The 19080-nt window shown below is 41.3% G+C and overlaps 1 protein-coding gene across 3 annotated transcripts in view; it reads left to right on the top strand.

Annotated features, from left to right (window-relative positions):
• Positions 1-19080, top strand: part of WDR7 (WD repeat domain 7) — a 291523-nt gene that overhangs the window by 180412 nt on the left and 92031 nt on the right. For all 3 annotated transcript variants that reach the window (XM_037034791.1, XM_037034806.1, XM_037034797.1), the window contains one exon: positions 17687-17873. In XM_037034791.1, the coding sequence (XP_036890686.1) occupies positions 17687-17873 (187 nt within the window). The remainder of the gene's footprint in view (positions 1-17686; positions 17874-19080) is intronic.

Here is a 19080-nt window from a genome sequence, read left to right on the forward strand (position 1 = left end):
TGTATACATAGCGAATGATCATCACAGTGAGTCTAGTTAACATCTGTCACCATAGATTAAAAATTTTATCTTTTCTTGGGGTGAGAGCTTCTAAGACCTGCTCTCTTAATAACTTTCAGACATGCACTGCGATGTTATCACCTGTAGTCACCATGCTGTACATTGCATTCTCATGACTTGCTTATTTTATGTTTGTGTTTTTAACTTGCTTCATCCATTGTGCTTGCCCCTAGTGAGGCTCTTTTTCTGTATCAAGTTCTTTACTTTTGTACTATTGTTACTTTTTAAATAGAGATATATATTATAAATACTTTTTACAGTTTATTGTCTTTTTTTAAATTTTCTGATTTCTTGTAGGAGAGAGGTGTAATTTTTATGTAGTCAGATATTCAGTCTTTGCCTTTATGCTGTTGAACCAAAAAAATTAGAGACATAAATGTGTACATTTCTATTTATTCAATTTTACAATAAATAGTATTCATTCGAGGGTCTGAAATAAGAGCGAGCGGAGTACTCAAAGTGGTTCTCCCAGGTACAAATAAGGAACTGGAGTACCTTAGAATGAATCCGGAGGTATGTGGTTTTCAGTGTCCATACAGATAGGTAAAGCAACGTAGATATGTGTGGTTAACTACCAGGAGGGTAAAAGAGACTCCTAGGGGTTCAGAAGTAACAAAAGAGCAGCACTTGTCTAGAGTGAGGTGGATGGCTAATAGAGGAATGAGGACTAGGAGAGGCCCTCCTCCAAGATGAGACCCCTTCAAAGAGGATGTAGCTATTAAAGAAACACCAAGCCGGTAGGTGGGGAGAAAACTTGCCAGGGGGCAAGGACCTGCTGTTGCCTGTGAGCGGCTTGGGGCCAGTCCTGACACCCTGGAAGGGGGGGGTGGCTAGAGTTGCTCTGACGTTCCCTACCAAAACTGGAGGGCAGGTGATGGTCCTGGTTGGTGTCCGCAAGCTGTCTTCCATTCCCCAGGCTGGGCAAGCCAGAGCCTTTCCCCTTACAGGATCACTGCTGACCTCTGTGGTCAAAGCTTTGTCCAGCTCTGTGGTCAGATCTCTGACCACAGAGCTGGACAAAGCTTAATGTTCTGCCAGCTGGCAAAAGAGGTGTTTACAGAGTCCAGCTTTACCGTTACAAAGCAAGGGAAATGGTACATTCGGTGCTGAGGCACTATAAATTGATAACTGGCCTAGAAGGAATAATTTATCACTAGAATTCTAAGATGTAATCTAATGAGTCAGAACTTTTAAACCATTAAAATTTCATTCTCTGCTAGGTCCTTTATAATAAGACAATTACATTCTCCATGAATATAATTGGCTTATATTTTTTGAGTTGTTATATTTTTTTTGAGTTGAGTTATCAGAGCATTATTTTAAGTTTTGAAAGACTGACCAAGAAATCGTTCTCTCCCTTGTTTCTTTCTGAGTGTAGTTGTGTGGGTTTGAAACAGACCTGCTCCAGGTCTCAAAAACTGACCTGTGCCTGTGTGTGTGGTAAGCCAACCCTGCTGCTCTGCATTTACAGATAAACAAATGACTGTCAGCAGCCATTGTCCCGAGTTTTAATTTCAATGGCCTAGTAATGTCCCATCACTTACCTACTGCTTCACAGGGATGTTAGTGATAAGGAATAATTAATGATTTGTTAACAAGATCAGATCTTTGATTATAATGCACAATAGATGTACAAATTCTATATTTAACTTGTATTTGCCTTTTAATTGCTATGGATTTCTGGGCCTGCTACGAGCTACTTTATCAGGCTGAGGAGATGATTCCTACAGTCTTCTACCCTCAGTCCCAGTGCACATTTTGTCCAAAACAGAAAAGCAGTCCAGTTCCATGAGGTGCTGTGGAAGGTTGCTGTCCACTGTAGCTGCAGTTAGTCGTCAGTCCCTGGGGCAGCTTTCTGGGAGTCGGGAAAGGCTGAAAACAGCAAGCAGGAGGTTCACTAGTGCTTTCGTTTCGAATGGTGTAAAGGGGGAACCTATTGGTAGGTGGAGGATTCTTTGGATTTTTAAGCTCCAGAAAAGGATTTCAGGCCCAGCAAAGGTAGCGTATTAAGACTAAGCTCCCTGGAAATTCTACTTGAACTTCCTGGCATTACAGAGCCAGCCACTCAGCTCGTCTCCAGTGTTGGTTCCCGGACGTCCCAAAGCTTCCCAGGGCAGTTGGCTGGAGTGGACCAGGACAGTGTGCTTCTGGGAAGGGAGGAGTTCTGGGCAGTAGCACAGTCCTAAATAGAATATTGATGTGGCCACTCCAAAAGTATAGTAATATTATGTAGCTATAGGCAGTATGTCATTCAAGCTGTGTTCATTGCCCAGAAATCATTATGCTGAACTTATAGGTTGTCAATCAAGTTAATTTTGGTAACTGCAAAGCAGACTGTGCCTTTGTGGATGTGTATATATAACTATATAATACGCTTATTCGATGGATGTACAAGATTAAAAAGTTGCTCTTTATATATTTAGTGCCTCCCTTAAGTCACATGTGTGTGTATCTGTGTGTGTATATTTACATCTGTGTGTGTGTTCACCTGAGTGCACACAGGTGGGAGCCCCATCTGGCTCTTCTCCTGAAATGCCTGTGCTGCAGTGGGGTGGGCAGGGAGCGCTATGATAATATCAGGTGTTAGCTTGTACCACATGACAATGCCATCTTGAAAGGCAAAGTGGTCACATCTAAGAAAACCTCAGAGATACTGTGGGTTCGGTGCCAGACCACCACAATAAAGTGAGTCACAATGTTTTTGTTGGTGGAGGGGCTTGCCTTCAATTGTGTGAAAAACACACCATCTGTGAAGCACAGTAAAGCGAAGTGCAGTGAAATGCGATGTGCCCGTCCTGGCTATTTCACATGGTTCAGCTCAATATTCCAGTATCAGCCAGGCTATGGTTTGGAAGAGCACCAAGTCATTACAGCAAATTATCTAAGCCAGAGCACAGATTCACCCCGACTGGACACGCGAGAGAAGTGATGTTAAGGAAAGTAAAGCTAATGGGTGGTTGGCGACTCGGTTCTGTGCTGTGGCAGCAGGTGTGAGGTGTGCCGCTCTTCGCTGCGTGGGCAGCAAGGGCTTTGCTCACCAGAGTTTTCACTGTCGGAATAGAATTCCCAGGATCATGTAAATCCTTGCAGATGGCTTCTTTGACATGTGCTTGTGTGGCTGCCTTCCTGACACACCTAACACAGCAGGTTTTTCTTCCTGAACTCGGCTGCCTTTCTAACTTTTGGATACCGAGGTGACTGCCCCTGGGTGGTACTGTGTATTGGGGTTCAGGGTGGCACCTTCGTTTTATACTTAATGACTACCTCGGCTGCAAAGATGGCACTAGAAAGTGCCTCAGCCACCCTTGAGATTGTGCATTTTCTCTTGGGCTACTTTTATGTCACTGATATTTTCTAAAAAGGGGTTACTGAGGTCTTTGAATCCTATGAATGAGAATATAATTAGTTTGATGTTATTTTTAATAACCTTCATTCTTGTGGTAAGAAATACTGGTTCTTTTCAGAGTTAAGCTGTGGAGAGCGAGTATCCATTAAGAAAATAGCGGCCAGTTGACATATTTGTTCTTCCATTTTTAATAGAAGTTGGACTTTAGGTTGTTGTCAACCTCAAGTGCCCTCTCACGGGGGATAAGTAGTTATTTTTTCCCATATCATCCAGATATGAATTTATTTAACTATTTTGATTGGAACCTAGACTGATTTCACCTTGCCATGGTTCACAACGTAGTTCAATTACGTGAGCCACCCTTGGTAACAGTACACGGCTTTCCACTGAAGTACAGCCATGGGATGTTTATAAAGTTAATGGGTTGGAAAATGTATAGAACTCTTGAATATGAACATGCAAAGACTGAGTGGTAATACAGATATTTTTAAAACCTCAAGCATTGATGAAGCTATCAGAAGTGTTTTCACACTTAATCACTTCCAAGCTTAGTGACAATATTAGCCGAACTTTGGGGGCAGTCATGTGTTCTGTGGCCTTTTGAATCTGAAGTATTTGGGTGACTTCACATGGGACAGTCCCATGTTTAAACCACACGGTGAACTGTGTAGACAGTAGAGATTTGCATTATTCCTGCCTCTTACATGTGGAAACCAAACAAAGTAATGTCGTTCATTCCTGGCAGAGGGGAATAACCCAGCATGAAGCGTCTTCTGCCCCCATTTATGATTATTACATCACTGAGTGAACGTTCATGTTTGAATATATTATCTTACTGGGGAAATGTCACTTTCACACAACCTTTTCTTTAGCGTCTTCCCTCAAAATGCCAGAATCTTTGTGGCATGGGCATCTTCGGATGAACTACAAAACTTTAAAAAAATTTTTTGTAGAACAGTGAGAGGATTAGGAAGGATGAAGCAGGTTGAAGTACATAGTAGGGCAACTGGTCTAGTGCAGGAAATTAACGTGAAGATTGCACAAGTAGAACACAGGTAGTCTCACAGCTGTTAAAGGATAACCATGGCTTGGAGTATGTGGAAGGCAGGTGTCTGAGTGAAAAACGAGACTGAAAGTTCAAATTCAACCTGAAATCTAAGAAATATTTATCCAAAACAATTAAGGAACTGCTACATTGCATTAATTCCCTTTCTGTTATCATTTTAAAAAGCTGTTATTAAGAATTTAAATTTCCTTTTCAATTAGTTTTATTCTATTGGGTTTAGAAATATAAATATTATTGCCCTAACAACTTTCAATTGAAAACAGATAGTCTGTTTTATATATGATGCTCACTTAAAGTTTTATTTATGTACATTATGTAAAATCATGTGAGTTTTTAAAGTTAACTAATTTAATGTGGAAATACTTCCGTACATGACTCACAATTCAGAAGCAACTTATATATTTTTATTTAAAGATACCCTGAGAAAAGTAAAAGGGCACCTGGCTGGTGTGGCTCAATAGATTGAGCTCTGGCCTATGAACCAAAGGGTCACCAGTTCAATTCCCAGTCAGGGCACATGCCTGGGTCGTGGGCCTGGTCCCCAGTTGGGGGCAAGCAAGATGCAACCACACACTGATGTTTTGCTCTCTTCCTCCTTCCCCTCTCTCTAAAAATAAATCTCTTTTAAAAAGTAAAGGAAAGGGGCAATAAAAATAACCACAGTGGATTGGAACAGAAACACATCAATTTACTTTGACCTAAGAGTTCATTGTGATGCTGAGAGGAAAAATCACACAAACCTCAGTGTTACTTTTGAGTGATGCCAGAAAGTAACTTGTTATTTTGAAAACTGGTATACAAAGGGAAATAAACATTTATCCTGTGTTTTCTATACGGATTGCCTCAGCATAATAAAATATTTGGTGAGAGAACATTCTCCTGTATGACAGTGTTCTAGCCAATCAGTGAAGAGGGGGCGAGAGGAGGGGGCTTCACCATTTTGCCATGCTAATCAGTCAGTGGACCTGGGCAGTAACTCCTAGGAGCACCAAAAAGGGGCTGCGGGGCATTGTATACTTCTTGATGAAAGTTCTTAACAGCATCTAAGAAATAGTAAAAGGTATGTATCTGTTCAGTCAATTTACAGGAATTAGAGGGGTCAGATGAATATTCTAAACCTTGTTGAAAGGCTCTATCAGCAGGGCCAGATTTTAGGAAACTCAGTGGGACAGCAGAGCTGATATCCCCGGAAGGGCAAGGGGCAAACTGGAGATTAAGAGGGTTAATAAAGAGACATGATAAGATTATGACTGGAAGAGACAAATGTGAAACAGTGAAGGAAAGAAAGAAAAAGAGGGAGGTAGGGAAAAGAGGCAGCAAGGGGAATAGAAAAAGAATCACTAAAATGTGAACGTATTAAGGAATTATTGATAATTTTCTTTACTGTGATATTAGCATTTGGTTATGGCTTCTTAAAAGTCCCCATCTTTTAGACACATGTACTGAATGAAGTCTTTTTTACAGAGGAGACTCGCTGCAGAGTAATTCACAGTGCTGGGGAGAGTTGAGTGAGCGTTCAAATGAAACAAGATTGGCCGGGAGGTCAAAACTCTTGAAGCTGGATGCTGGTTACAACAACGTTTATTATACTTTCCTTTCTATTTTTGTGTATGTTTGAAATCTTGTGTAGTAAAAAAGACATCTAACAGTGGAACTGGCTGTCCCACTCCATGCCACTGGGCTCTGTTCTGAACTTGTGGGTCTGCAGTGAGGCCACAGATTTCTGTTTTCATTAAACCAGCAAGTGATTCTAAGTATCAGCCAGAACTAGAAACCTCTGGGCCACAGCATCTCTAAAGTCCATTCTAACTGAGCCTTCTAACTCTGTATATCCTTCAGTGGTAGAACAAGATGTGCTGCAAATTCAGGAACAAATAGATAATTTAACCAAGACTTTGAAAGACAAATTAATGGACAGTAAGACAATTAAATTATGGACAGTGAGGGATGAATTAAATTCATTCGTTCATTCCGCAAACATTTTTGCTGCTTCCTCAGGGCCAGACAGTGTGTCAAGCACTGGGGGATATGGTTGTAGTCACAACAGTTACAATGATGACAGCTTTGAACCTCATTTGTTTTGGAGGCTTTGTGTTACCATGGAGGGAAGGCTGGTTGTCAAGCTGGAGCGTTGGTTTCTAGGCCTAGTTCAGAGGAAGCTGCATAAACTCACGAAGCCTCTGTTTTCTGGTTTGTCATAATGAGAAGGTTGGACTGTTCCAGCTCTCGACTTTTGTAAAGTACGGTGCGTGAGAAGGTGTTTTGCTCTATAGCTTTTATGGGTGGTGCGGTGTGTGGGACTAATTTTATTTTACCCTACCAGTAGCCATGAAACGTGCTTGTCAGTGGGACTGGGTGAACGTGTTTTCTTTTTCCTGCGTCTGTAATATAGTTGTGTAAGCCAGTGTTTAAGCTACCATAATTAGATTTTATTCATGAACCAAAACAGGTCTGATCTTAAGCTCGTTTACTGTCTTAGAAAAGAATTGATCTTGCTTTCACATTTGATTCATCTGCCGCGGAACTTTGAGAGCAAGAAAAATAGCCCTGCCGGCTCAGTTGAGGCCGGAGTTACCGGGAGGGGTGCTCAGAAGGCGGTGTCACGATATCGTTTGTCTATATCGTTTGTCTTTCTCTGCCTTCGTTCTGCGTGTGAAGGTATGCAGATCGTTGGGATGACAACTCGGGCCCTCCTGGAAGAGCTCTGCTATTAGACCTTTCCTTCTTCACCCGGGTTCAATGGCGTAGCGATCACATGATTGTCATGGACGCAATGTCCAGTTTCCGGGGTTACCGCGAGAAAAACGATTTGATGCACTGCAGCTGTGACATTAAACATAACGTTTCTTTGCAGATGTCATCTTAAGGCTGGGATGTGACATAGCCTATTCCTTGTAAGTAAGTATTGTACGTAAACCCACAATGGACGGACATGGGGGTTTCTGACAGTGGAATTAGCATCGCTAATAGTATCATCCAGAAGTTACTTGAGGTTTCTGAGAAGTGGCTTTCCTCATCTTTCGATTTGAAGCTAATGCCATACTCCCCACAGGACTATTTTTAGAATTACATCAAACACCACCTGGCAAGGCCTAGAACACTGCCCGCCACCCACCAGGCAGTAGTAAATACAATTTCCCTTCCCCCCTTTCTCCATCCCTTTCCTCCCTTCATTCATTTCACGGGTCTTTTTCTTACTGTTTGGTAAAATGCTTTATATTATATATATTTTTAAAAATTATTGGAGTCCCAGTAATTTTCCACTTTTATAAAAGTCCATGTTTGAATTCTTAATATACAAATAAATACCTGTGACTGAAGAAAATAAGGAACAATTTCTGTGTAATTATACACAGGGAGAATGGAGGGGGAAGACAATGTCAAGAGCTCACTTACTCTGTGTCAGGCAAGTGCATGTAATGTCACTTAACACTCCAGTGAACGCAAGAAACCGGTCTCTTCCCCATCTCATCATACCTCACTGCGTGAAGAAACTAATACCCAGCTTACGTTACCAAAGCTCGAATTGTCCCCAAACTGTAGGTTTGGGGGCTAGAACCCAGATCTTCCTTCATCGCTCTCTAGTACCGCCCACAGACTTTCACTCACCCGGGAGAGGAGCTTAGCTTTTGCCTCCCGACAAGAAGGGCCGAGGCAAGGCGTGGAGTGGGGCAGCTGTCTGCACTACCCAGAGGACTTTCTCAAATCATACTTGTGGCACTCTGTTCCCGACCTGTCAACAGAAGGCATGGTTTGGCGATGTGTCATATTCTTCAAGTATGTTGGGGTAGAACAAAGATTGAATATATTGTTCTCTGATATACTGCTTAGATATGAAGTTACAGAAATCATTATATCAAATTAAATCCATACATGGACGTGAAGTCTTAAAAATATTTTGACAATCTTATTTTTTATTAATCTTGGGCAATTTAGAGATATTTGGGCATTTTAATATATTCTGTGTATAATAGAGGAAATAAATACTGTAATATATTTTCCAGGTTATACTTAGCTGTCAATGACAGTTGAACACCAGAAAAAATATTTTTTATTTTAGTTTTCAGCATTACTTTTATTAAAAATAAGAAAACTGGTTTATTGTGCTTTTCCATCTAAATTTGATTATATAAAAGAATTAATGAAAATTAAGCCACACATAGTTGTTTCACAAATTTAGTCAAAAGAAGCTATATTGAGGGGAATTTTTTAAAAATAAGTTTGAACTATACACTATCCAGTAAAGTGTGAGGCAGCTAATTGCTTCCTGTCCCTTTCAAAATTACTCGGCCTGAAAAAAGATAGCACTTATTGATTGGCTGTGTTGTGAACGTCCTCTGCCCGCCTCCTGTAGCCCCAGACACACGCACGCCGAGTGTGCACAGCGGTGGCCAGGAGTGTCACGTCTAACCTTTCACAAGCTCGCGTGAGAACAAAAGTAGGATGGAGCGCTCTCTTTCTTTGTAGAAGAAAACAGAATAAAATTATTGAAACGGGCAAAATGAATGCCAGTTTCATGTTTTGTTGAATTTATAATGCGTTTGCTTTTAAGCTCAAAAGAAAAACAAGTCTTTCAAAGAGAAACACTTCCTGATAGTGTAGCATCAATTACCTTACATGCATTTATTATGATCAGTTAATATATTTGTATGCATGTGTGCTGTTGGAAGCAGTGTCAAAGCTCAGCTTACATTTGATAGTCTGGGGGGAGTTGTTATATAAACATTATGCAAATTCAGGCTGTGCTATTCCGTACGATCTCTTTGCTTTATTTCAGGGATGACCTGCTGCTCTACAGAATAGGTGTTTTATTCATCCATGTTGTGTTTTAACTCGTAGATTCTGTCCTGCCATTGTGATTTTTATACAAGCATCTGGTGTTTTTTTCAACATAGACTTTGCAGGGCTAGTTTGGTTTGTCCTAAAGCCAAATCAGTAAAATTAGTGAGAAGTTTTAAAAAGACATTCCCTAGAGCAAGCTTCTCTGAAGGGTGATGTGTAAGTGTTATGTATTTCAGAAGTGTAATACCATGTGTATATTTTTTGTCTTCAATCAATATAAGTTATTATCACTGATTTTAATTGTGATCTAGGTTGCTTTTATAACTCAGATAGTCTTATACCGAAAGAATCAGAGCATGCCTGCTTGTAGAAGCGAGAGAATTTTGTAGCTGAAGTGACATTTCCTTTGTCACATTGTATGTTACTTACTCTATTGCTATGTATGCGTTTGTTAAAAAATACGTAGACCCCCAAATAATTCTTTGGAAATGTCTTTGCCCTCTCTTTGTTTGACATGGACATTTATTCCCCAAAGAGCTCTGTTTCAGCTTTTCACAGAGCTTTGCTGATTGCTCTCTCATAGACGCACCAGCCCCCGTCCTCCCAGAATTCTGAACGCAGGCTCAGCCGCTCCAGCAAGGCTGCTGTCTACTGGCGAGTCCCATTAGCATGGCCACCACTCTGGGCTAGATAATGGACTCAGAGGTTAAGAGCAGAGGATCTCAACAGCTCCAATCAGCAGGGCTTTTGCAGGGCTAATTACCTCTTTACTGCGCTGACTCTAATGTGACATGTTTATTGCCTTAACTAACAACTCATTAGCTTAGTTGATGTTTTTGTCAATATTAATTCGTTCATTTAAGCCAAGTCAAAGCTTAAACAAAGATGTCCAGACTGAGAAACGGGCAGCAGAGCGACTTTTGTTTGCTCATCTTTTTTTTTTTCCTCCTCAGTCAACTTCAGGAAAATAAATGTGTAGAAAGGAAGCATTTAGAGTGCTTGCGTTGAGAATGTTGGCATTTGTCTCTCTGCCTGCATGTAAAACGATTCTGGATTTATTTTTCCTGTGGTCGGTGTGGTCTCCACGTCACAGCTTACTGTTGAGTGCCTACAAGGGGCGAGTCCAGTGCTCCCAGTCTGGGACTCCAGGTCTGGGAGGTCTATCAGCCAGCAGTTCCTCATTCCTGTTGGGTGTTTGAGTGTGGTTATTAGAAAAGATACCACGTAATTGTTCATGCAGTTTTAATCTCCACTAGACTATCTAGAAATTACTTTGCAATGTATCTTGTAATGATGACTAACTTTCCTAGTCTGTGTGAATTATTTAAAAAGAAGGGGGCAATTACAAAGTTTATCAGGAAACGTTTGTGGGGGTTTTTTGCCATGCTGTGAGTGAACCTGAATGCTATTTCTTGGAGAATGTTCTTGTTGCGATTTCATGTATTTTTTAAAAATAATGAAATTTTTAAAACTCCAGAGTAGTGCTAGTACAAAAAAAAAAATAACTGAGTGTGAGCGAGCCTTTGATCAGGCAGTCGGTCGGTTCCTTTGGAGAGGGTGCATCGCATCCTCGGAACCATAACGCTCTAGGCAAGCCCTCTGACGGCGTGCTTCCTGGCGGACAGGGGGCCAGAACGGGCTGCAAGAAACTCCTGACCAGGCACGAGCGAAACCACAGGGTTAGGGGGGTTCCGTCCCTGGAAAGGCCAGTCTCTGCTTTGAAGGCCAGAGACTCTCTGTGGAGGGTTGGTTCCTGGCGGTGATGGGGCCCAGAGGAGGCTGATAGGAGCTGTGCATGGAACATGGAGTACTACTTTATTAAATTTCAGGGCAGAATATCAGACATATATATACATACCAAATATATGAACTCTATATCACTTATATGTATCTCTATATCAGACATACTCATTTCATTTCTCAGTCTACATAGAAGTTTACATGGATGCTAAATTTAACAGTAGCCCTAAGAAATCTAAGGATAATTATATACATTCTGTAATAACTATTCTGACTGCATTTACCTTCCCTTCTCTCTGGCTACCATTCCTTCCTGAGCCCATTTCAATCAGGCTTTTCTGCCTTTCCCTCCACCAAAGCCCTTCAATAAGGTTACCAGTGACTTAAGCATTGCCGATCCCAATGAGCAATCCTCAGCCCTGGTCTCTATCTCTTGATGGCACATAATTCCAGCCACGTGGAAACGTGAAACTTTTCTTCACTGGCTTGTTGTGACGTTGTCCCCTGCTATGTCTCCCACCTTGGTAGCCACTCGTACCCACCCTCAGGTCCCTCCCCTTTGCAGCCTGTGGAAGCCTGTGTAGAAACCTGCGCTCATTCTCGGGGTAGCACAACCAGCCAGTCTCATGGCTGCAAAACTGTCTGTATGTGGATGACTTTCAGATTTTTCATTCCAGCATGTGTTTCTCCACCATCTCCAGACTCATACGTCCAGTGGCTTATCCAAAATCTGTGTTCATATATTTGGTATGTATCTCAAGTCTGCCACGTCCAACGCTAAGATTTGGATTACTGCTCCCAGTCCAAAAACAAGTAAAAAACTCTCCTCTTCTTTCTCATTTTAGTAAATGTCACTACCATTTACCTAGTCACTCATGCCCAAATTCTCAGAATCAGTTGTACATACTTCTCTCTGTCACGCATCGACATCCAATCCCTAAGTGAATCCTGTTTGCTCAACCTTCCAAAAAAATTTTTTTAANAAATCTGTGTTCATATATTTGGTATGTATCTCAAGTCTGCCACGTCCAACGCTAAGATTTGGATTACTGCTCCCAGTCCAAAAACAAGTAAAAAACTCTCCTCTTCTTTCTCATTTTAGTAAATGTCACTACCATTTACCTAGTCACTCATTCCCAAATTCTCAGAATCAGTTGTACATACTTCTCTCTGTCACGCATCGACATCCAATCCCTAAGTGAATCCTGTCTGCTCAACCTTCCAAAAAAATTTTTTTAATTCAGAATTCACAGTTCTCACTACCCCCATCCCTGCTATTTTAGTCCAGGTCACTATGATCTCTCACCTGAACCCCCGTAAGAGCCTCCCAAGGGGTCTCCGCAGTGTCACGCGCCGGCTGCTTTCTCGTGGACTTCAGTCTCCTCCACGTAACTCTCCCGAGTTCCTGTGGCCCTTAGAACAACCCCCCTCCCCACCCACGCTGGAAAGGCCCTGTGTGGCCTGTCCCTTGGCTGCCTTGCTGACTCCTTGCCCTCCCACTTCCCCCCTTGTTCACTGCCATCCAGCCAAACTGGACTTCTTGGTATCCCTAAGATGTCCCAGGCCCGTGCCTGCCACGGGGTCTTTGGTGCTGTTTCCTTAGGTGCCTATGTGCCTCTCTTTCGTCCCACTCAGGGCTTTGTTTAGGGGCCACCTTCTGCGGGGTCCCTCCCTCCCTGTACTCTTACTCTGCTTCATTTTTGTTCACAGCACTTACTACTTGACATATATGTTTGTTCATTTGGGTTTTTTATTTTTCTAAGATTTTATTTATTCATTTTTAGAGAGAGAGTGCAGGGGGAGAAGGAAAGAGAGAGAAACATCGAGGTGACAGAGAAGCATCAATCAGTTGCCTCTCACATGCCCCCCAACCAGGGATCGAACCCACAACCCAGGCATGTGCCCTGACTGGGAATCAAACTGGAGACCTTTCATTTTGCAGGACGATACCCTGCCCACCGAGCCACACTGGTCAGGGCTGTTCACTTGGTTTTTATGTCCCAACTAGGATGTAAACTTCATGAGAGCGGACTTTGTTACCCTGCACTTAAAACAGTGCCTGGTGCACAGCCTGCATTAGTAAATGCCAAGTGAATGAAATGAAATACCAAATGAATGAAAGCGTCACGCAGCTGGTAGTGCTGGAGCTCGATCTTAGGTCCTCACAGTCTCTTGTCCCCTGCCCCACCCGGCCCCTCACGTCATTCAATAATCCTACACCTTTTGGGAACAGGACACAGAAGGATTTCAACCACTCAACCAAAGATTTGACAGATTAATGGATTTTTTTCTTCTTTTTACTTCTTTGACATCATGAAACTCTGTTACTTTATTTCTTTACTGCTGACCCCAGTCCGCACACTTTACCTTCCATAGGCAGAAAAAAACATGTGCATTAAGTAATAGTCTCTGTTTGTTTATAGGAAGGTAACTGTCTCCTATTTTAGTCTGCCATCCAAAATACATTAACTACCCAAAGCAAGATGAGATTAACCTTCACTGTATATCACAACTTGGTTAATTTGTAAGTCAAAATAGAACCAAAAAAAAGTACTTTGAATCAAAGCGCTTTTGAATTTTATGCTCAATATCTTTATCAAATTGATTTCCTAATTTATCAGAGTTATTTTATGCTTTTTATTAAAAGAAATAATGACTTGCTTTTTATGCCATGGAAAATGTTAAAAGTTTAAGAGTGTTTTCTAATAACTGCATTAGTCCCAAGCATCTAGTTGTAGAAATGTTTGTTAGTCTGTATCCATGAATAATGCACATTACATTGGAATTATTTTTAATCAAATCAAGTACCCGTATAAAGCAAAGGGATGGAATTTAGACAGCAAGCACTCTGCCATCCCCATTCTTTGATGGACATTAGCAAATAAGAGAAGGCTTTATTCACTTGGTTATACTTTGAAATAAGTAGCCAATCATTATTAATTCATTTTGCACTCATTGTAATGGCATAAATCATCATAAATTCGTTTGGCTTAAAGTGCATATAACATGTTCTCCCGCAGGAATTTCTTTGTAATTGAGCTATTAATTAATGTATTTTTTAAATATGACCTTTTTTCCCTTCTCTAATGTTTAGAGCCACGGATGGTTAGCAGCCATTTCTTCATTCATAATTTCCTTTTTAGTATGAGGAGCAAGTTTGTCTTAACCATAGCCCAGGAAAATGATTATATATTTTACCTATCAGCAGTTCGGTGATAATAATTGTCACTGATCTCTGAGGGCTCTTTGGAGAGCAATCCTCTGAAATGCTATGATTTTGTAATATCCTTATAAGAAAATGTCATTTTCCCTTGATAAGTGTGGTTTGACTCTGGCTTCTGTTTTAGTTTCTAATTTTTAGAGTTCCCTTCTGTGGCCCCTGCTTTCTGTAAGTGTCGGCCACCAGAAAGTCCAAGTCCCTGCGCCTTCAGCAGGGAGGCCCGCCACGCTCAAAGTGCCCCATCCCCTACCGATGTTCCCTGTGCGGTTCCACATCTTTCTCTCTCCGCCTCTGCAGTTACCCGGGGCTTGTTTCCTTCGTCGTTCAGGGTGGGGCAAGGCGAGCATAGTGGGAGGGAAAACTTAAGCCAAAAAAAAAGAGGAAATAGATATTACAAATGGACTGCTGGAGAAAAATGCTGCCAATTTTATACCACTTCTCAAGTGAACCCTCCTTATTTTTCACACAGAAAAACTGGGTCAATGAAATACCTGCATCATGTTCATACCATGAACATATCATAGTAGCAGCATCTGTGCTTGTGTGGAAGTAAAGGTCTGAATTAGTTTGAAAAGTATTCTGTTAGTGTGTACAACTGGCCATTGACCCTGAGGGTATGTGCTTTCAGTGAGTAAAAGAAGCCTAAAAACTGTCATTTCTTATCAAATGAACGATGCTGAAAATAATACCTGATACTTACAGAAATTTGTAACTACAGACCTTTAGAGTTAACAGTGTTTTCATGTCATAGGCATTCAAAAAACGTAGGGTGTGTCGATAAAGCAAGTCTAAGCTTTGTGAAAAGGACAAATAAATACTCCAGAAAACAAGTTCAGTATCACCTATGTAATAGCATGGTGAGTGTGTTAGTGTAATGGCTTGTATATTAATCTGTTTAAAGCACTGGTCAGTATAACTCATTAGAACCTACAACTTTTGCTTAAGTGAATTGTTTTTTATTGGTCAGTTTACAATTGGAGAGTATTCATCTTGGCAGAGCAAAGCAATGAGTAAGTTCCTATGTACTACCGTCAGTTTTTGACCCCTGCTTATGTAGGCTTTATGTTCCTTCTCTGTCTCAGTCGTCTTCTCATCTTTTGCATTTTGCTGTTACAGCAAAGGGTAGATATTTTCTTGCAGCTTTGCTCTTTTGTAACATTTTTTTAAAAAACAGCAAGATTGAAATTGGAACATACACACACACAAATGCTTGATATAAAATAGCACTAAAATATGAGCTATTGTTATCACGCTTGACTGTACGACAACAGAATTCGTCTCTCAGCTGCCAGGGGCTCTAAGTTAATTGTGATTTATCCAATGCTGGATGTTCGGGCTCCCTGCCTTTTAAAGCATTTTATTTTGATTTGTTTTCCACTGTTCTGGGGCTGTCTGCGTTTTGGTACCTCATTTGGACATTTGCCTAGACATACAGGTGGTGATGGGGTGCCTGCTATGCCCTAAATGCCCACTGTGAAGCTGCCACAGTATCTGTACTGCTCAGCTTCCTCTCAGTTAAGAAAGAGCAGTTGTTTGGTAACTTGACCTTGAATATGGTCCCAAGTTGACTTGAATAATGCTGAGTTTCACCCTGCAGCAAACTGAGTTAGGAGGAGCCTCTTGGCAGACTCAGTTATGAACCAGTGACCAGCAGGAGGACTAACTCCTTGTGATGCTTACCGTGGGACAAGACACCCTGTGGTTCCTTGGGACAGTCTCTGCATTACAAATAGCACTTGTTTCCGAGGTTTTCAATATCATGGGCCAGTCAATTTCCGAAAGTAAAATTTGAGGATATTTATCAGTGTTTAAAATTTTTTATTTGCTGAGTAAAAAACGTTAAAAAATACCACCTTCTTCATTATTTTATTTAAAAAGTTTTATTCGCCAAAAAAATAGTAATAACATCAACCTCAAGTAAGCACTCCCACAAGTTGAATAAGTTTAGTTTTATGATGAGGACTTACTGTGTGGTTTATACTTTTACCATTCCACCATAGAGCCATGGAAATTTCCCCACAGGCAAAGTATATGGCAGACTCTTAGAAATCTCCGATCTCTGTATAATTTTGTTGACTATGCTGAGTATGTATAGTATAAACTAATTCTTAGTATTTGCCAAAGCAGCAGTATGTGTCAAATATTTACTGAATATAAGGCATAGTGCTAACCTATGATCAACATAAAAATATTTTTTAAATATATCTCAGGGAATGTACTCAGTTAGCATATATGAAAAGGCAATAAAATAACAATGTGAGTAAAATTAGCTTTAGACAAGAGAATAAATTCCAAGAGATGACATACTATTGTTTGTTAAATGCATGGATGCTAATTCCCATATTAATAATAAGAATTTCATTCTAAGGTAAATAGCAAAGATGTGGCAGAAATTTCTAGCTACCTATGCCATGTTCTCCCCTTCCCTGTGCACAGAACTTCAGTTTTGTTGAAGACAGGTGTGCGTTCAGCTGACAAACCACATTCCCTTCCTTCCTAGAAACTAGAGGAGCATTAGACATGTATGCATTGTTGTGTGGGGTACAGTTCTAGCCAGTGAATGTGCTCAGACTTTGAAGGGGTGGCTTACCTGGCCCATGATCTTCTGCCCGTCATCCTTCTACCTCTTTGTGCCCAGAAGGCGGAGCAGCCCTGGGTGTGCCATTAACAAAGTGTTTGTCTCGGAAACGTCTGTCTTAGATCAGAAGCCTGTGTTCCTCTATCCAGCGTGCTGCCCTGTTCTATGATTTATAAACCGTGTTGTCTCTTCCCCTCAAAAAATCAAGCAAACAAACAAAAAACCACTCCTTATTGCAGTCTGCTCTCCACAGTCCCTCATGTTTTTCTTTCTTCAATGTCAGAATGCTTTTTGACGTAGATGGGTCTTTGCATTTTAATGGCCACTAGCGCCTGTATTCAAACTGTCAGCATTATCTTCAACATAAAGCAGTATGTCTTAATTAAAATCCTGATCACTTCAACCCCTTTCAGCACCATATTGAGCTGGTTTTTAATTTAGATAACTTGCGTGAAGAATTTGGCACACACCTGGCACCATCGTACTCAGAACACCGGCAGGTGGAGGGACGTGCGTGCTTAGGAGGGGACACTTTCTCAAGCTGCACGTTCTGCCCTCTCCATCCCTCAGTCCCGTGGGAGGACATCGTCTGTAATGAGGGAGACATGTCACTGGTGGGATGTGTTTGACACACGAACTCTGTTGTTACAGAAGGGAGGTGAGAGATACCACATTACATCATTTGAGGCCATCTCCACTTTGCAGAAGAAACACTGAAAGTTTATTGTGTGTACTTATCTATACTTTTTATGTAATTAAAATACTGCAGACTGTGGTGTAAGATATTGTAGCGATATGAACCCAAAGCGGTTTATATTTTGAAAACATGCCTCAAAGAGAATATCACAGGAGTAAAAGTGCTTCCTTGCTTTGCCCTTTGTTTTGGGACTGTAGGCAAAGCGTTGACGTTTCTTCTGCTGCAGCCGCCGAGCCCCAAACTGCCCCCGCACAGCACCATCCGGAGGACGGCAACCGATCTCATTGGACGCGGGTTCACAGTGTGGGAGCCCTACATGGACGTGTCCGCCGTCCTGATGGGGCTTCTAGAACTTTGTGCTGACGCCGAGAAACAGCTGGCCAAGTAGGTGCTCGGTTCCAGTTAATGTGATTTGTGTTTGTTTTTTGTTGTTGTTGTTATCGATGACCCTTTATGAGTTGTGTGTTTTAATAGAAAAAATACACAAATATATCAATATATGAAATTTTGGGTATGGACATTGAAAAGGAAGTGTATTCCTCTAATTATATAATAGCATTGGGATTTAGCACGGAGCAATGATCAATCAGTAACAGTTTTAAAATTGTTTATTGTGATTATTAGCTAGTAACAGGATAAACATATCATTTATAAGGAAAATTATATATATATGTATTTGCCCACAATGTTTTACTGATAGAATACATGAGCAAATAGTTTGGGGAATTACTTCTTTGCGCTTGTTTTAATTTTTAAATCAGCTTTCTGGAGGTTTTACCTGCACCCAGTGGAGGACCATCGAGGGGTTTGCAGTGACCCGGGGAGCGATGAGGACGGTGCTGGAGCAGGGAGACGAGCTGAGGGCCTTGCCCAGATGAGATCAATGGAGACGTGTGCTAACCAGTGGCTGGGAGTTGGGGGTAAAGGAGGTCACTGTTGGCTTGAGAGCTCAGCCTCCTGGTTCCTGAAGGAGGTTTTTCAGGATTTTTTTTTTTTTTGGTGTTGTACTACACATAACAGGAAATTTAGAGCTATAATCATCTTAAAGTGTATCATTCTGCACCATTCAGTGCTTCCACAGGCTATGCAGCCATCCCTGCTGTCAAGCTCCTGGAAGTAGTCACTGCGAATGGAGACTCCACGCCCATTTAAGCAGTCACACGCCATTCCCCTGCACACACACACCACACCAGTCGCTGGCAATCACTGATGTTTTCTGTTCTGAATATTTCACTGAAGTGGAATTGTGCAACATGTGGCCTTTTGTGTCTGGCTTCTTTCACTTAGCATCTTTCCAGGGTTTGTTCATGGGTGTACCGCATTTTGTTTGTCCGTTTATTTGTTGATGGACATGTAGGTTGTTTCCACCTTCTGGCTGTCGTGAACAGTGCTTCTGTGAACATTAACGCACAGGTATTTGTTTGAATACTTGCTTTTATTTCTCTTGGGTAAACCCCTACAGTGGAATGGAGTCATACGGTAATTCCATGTTTAACCTGTTACTGGGAAGCCACTATTTTCCGCAGTGGCTGCACCATTTTACGTTCCTACCAGCAGTATGCAAGAGTTCCGTTTTCTCCACATCCTCACC

This window comes from Sturnira hondurensis, unplaced genomic scaffold (genome assembly GCF_014824575.4).
Source record: "Sturnira hondurensis isolate 20B ecotype Veracruz unplaced genomic scaffold, ASM1482457v3 Scaffold0001872, whole genome shotgun sequence".
NCBI classification, from domain to species: domain Eukaryota; kingdom Metazoa; phylum Chordata; class Mammalia; order Chiroptera; family Phyllostomidae; genus Sturnira; species Sturnira hondurensis.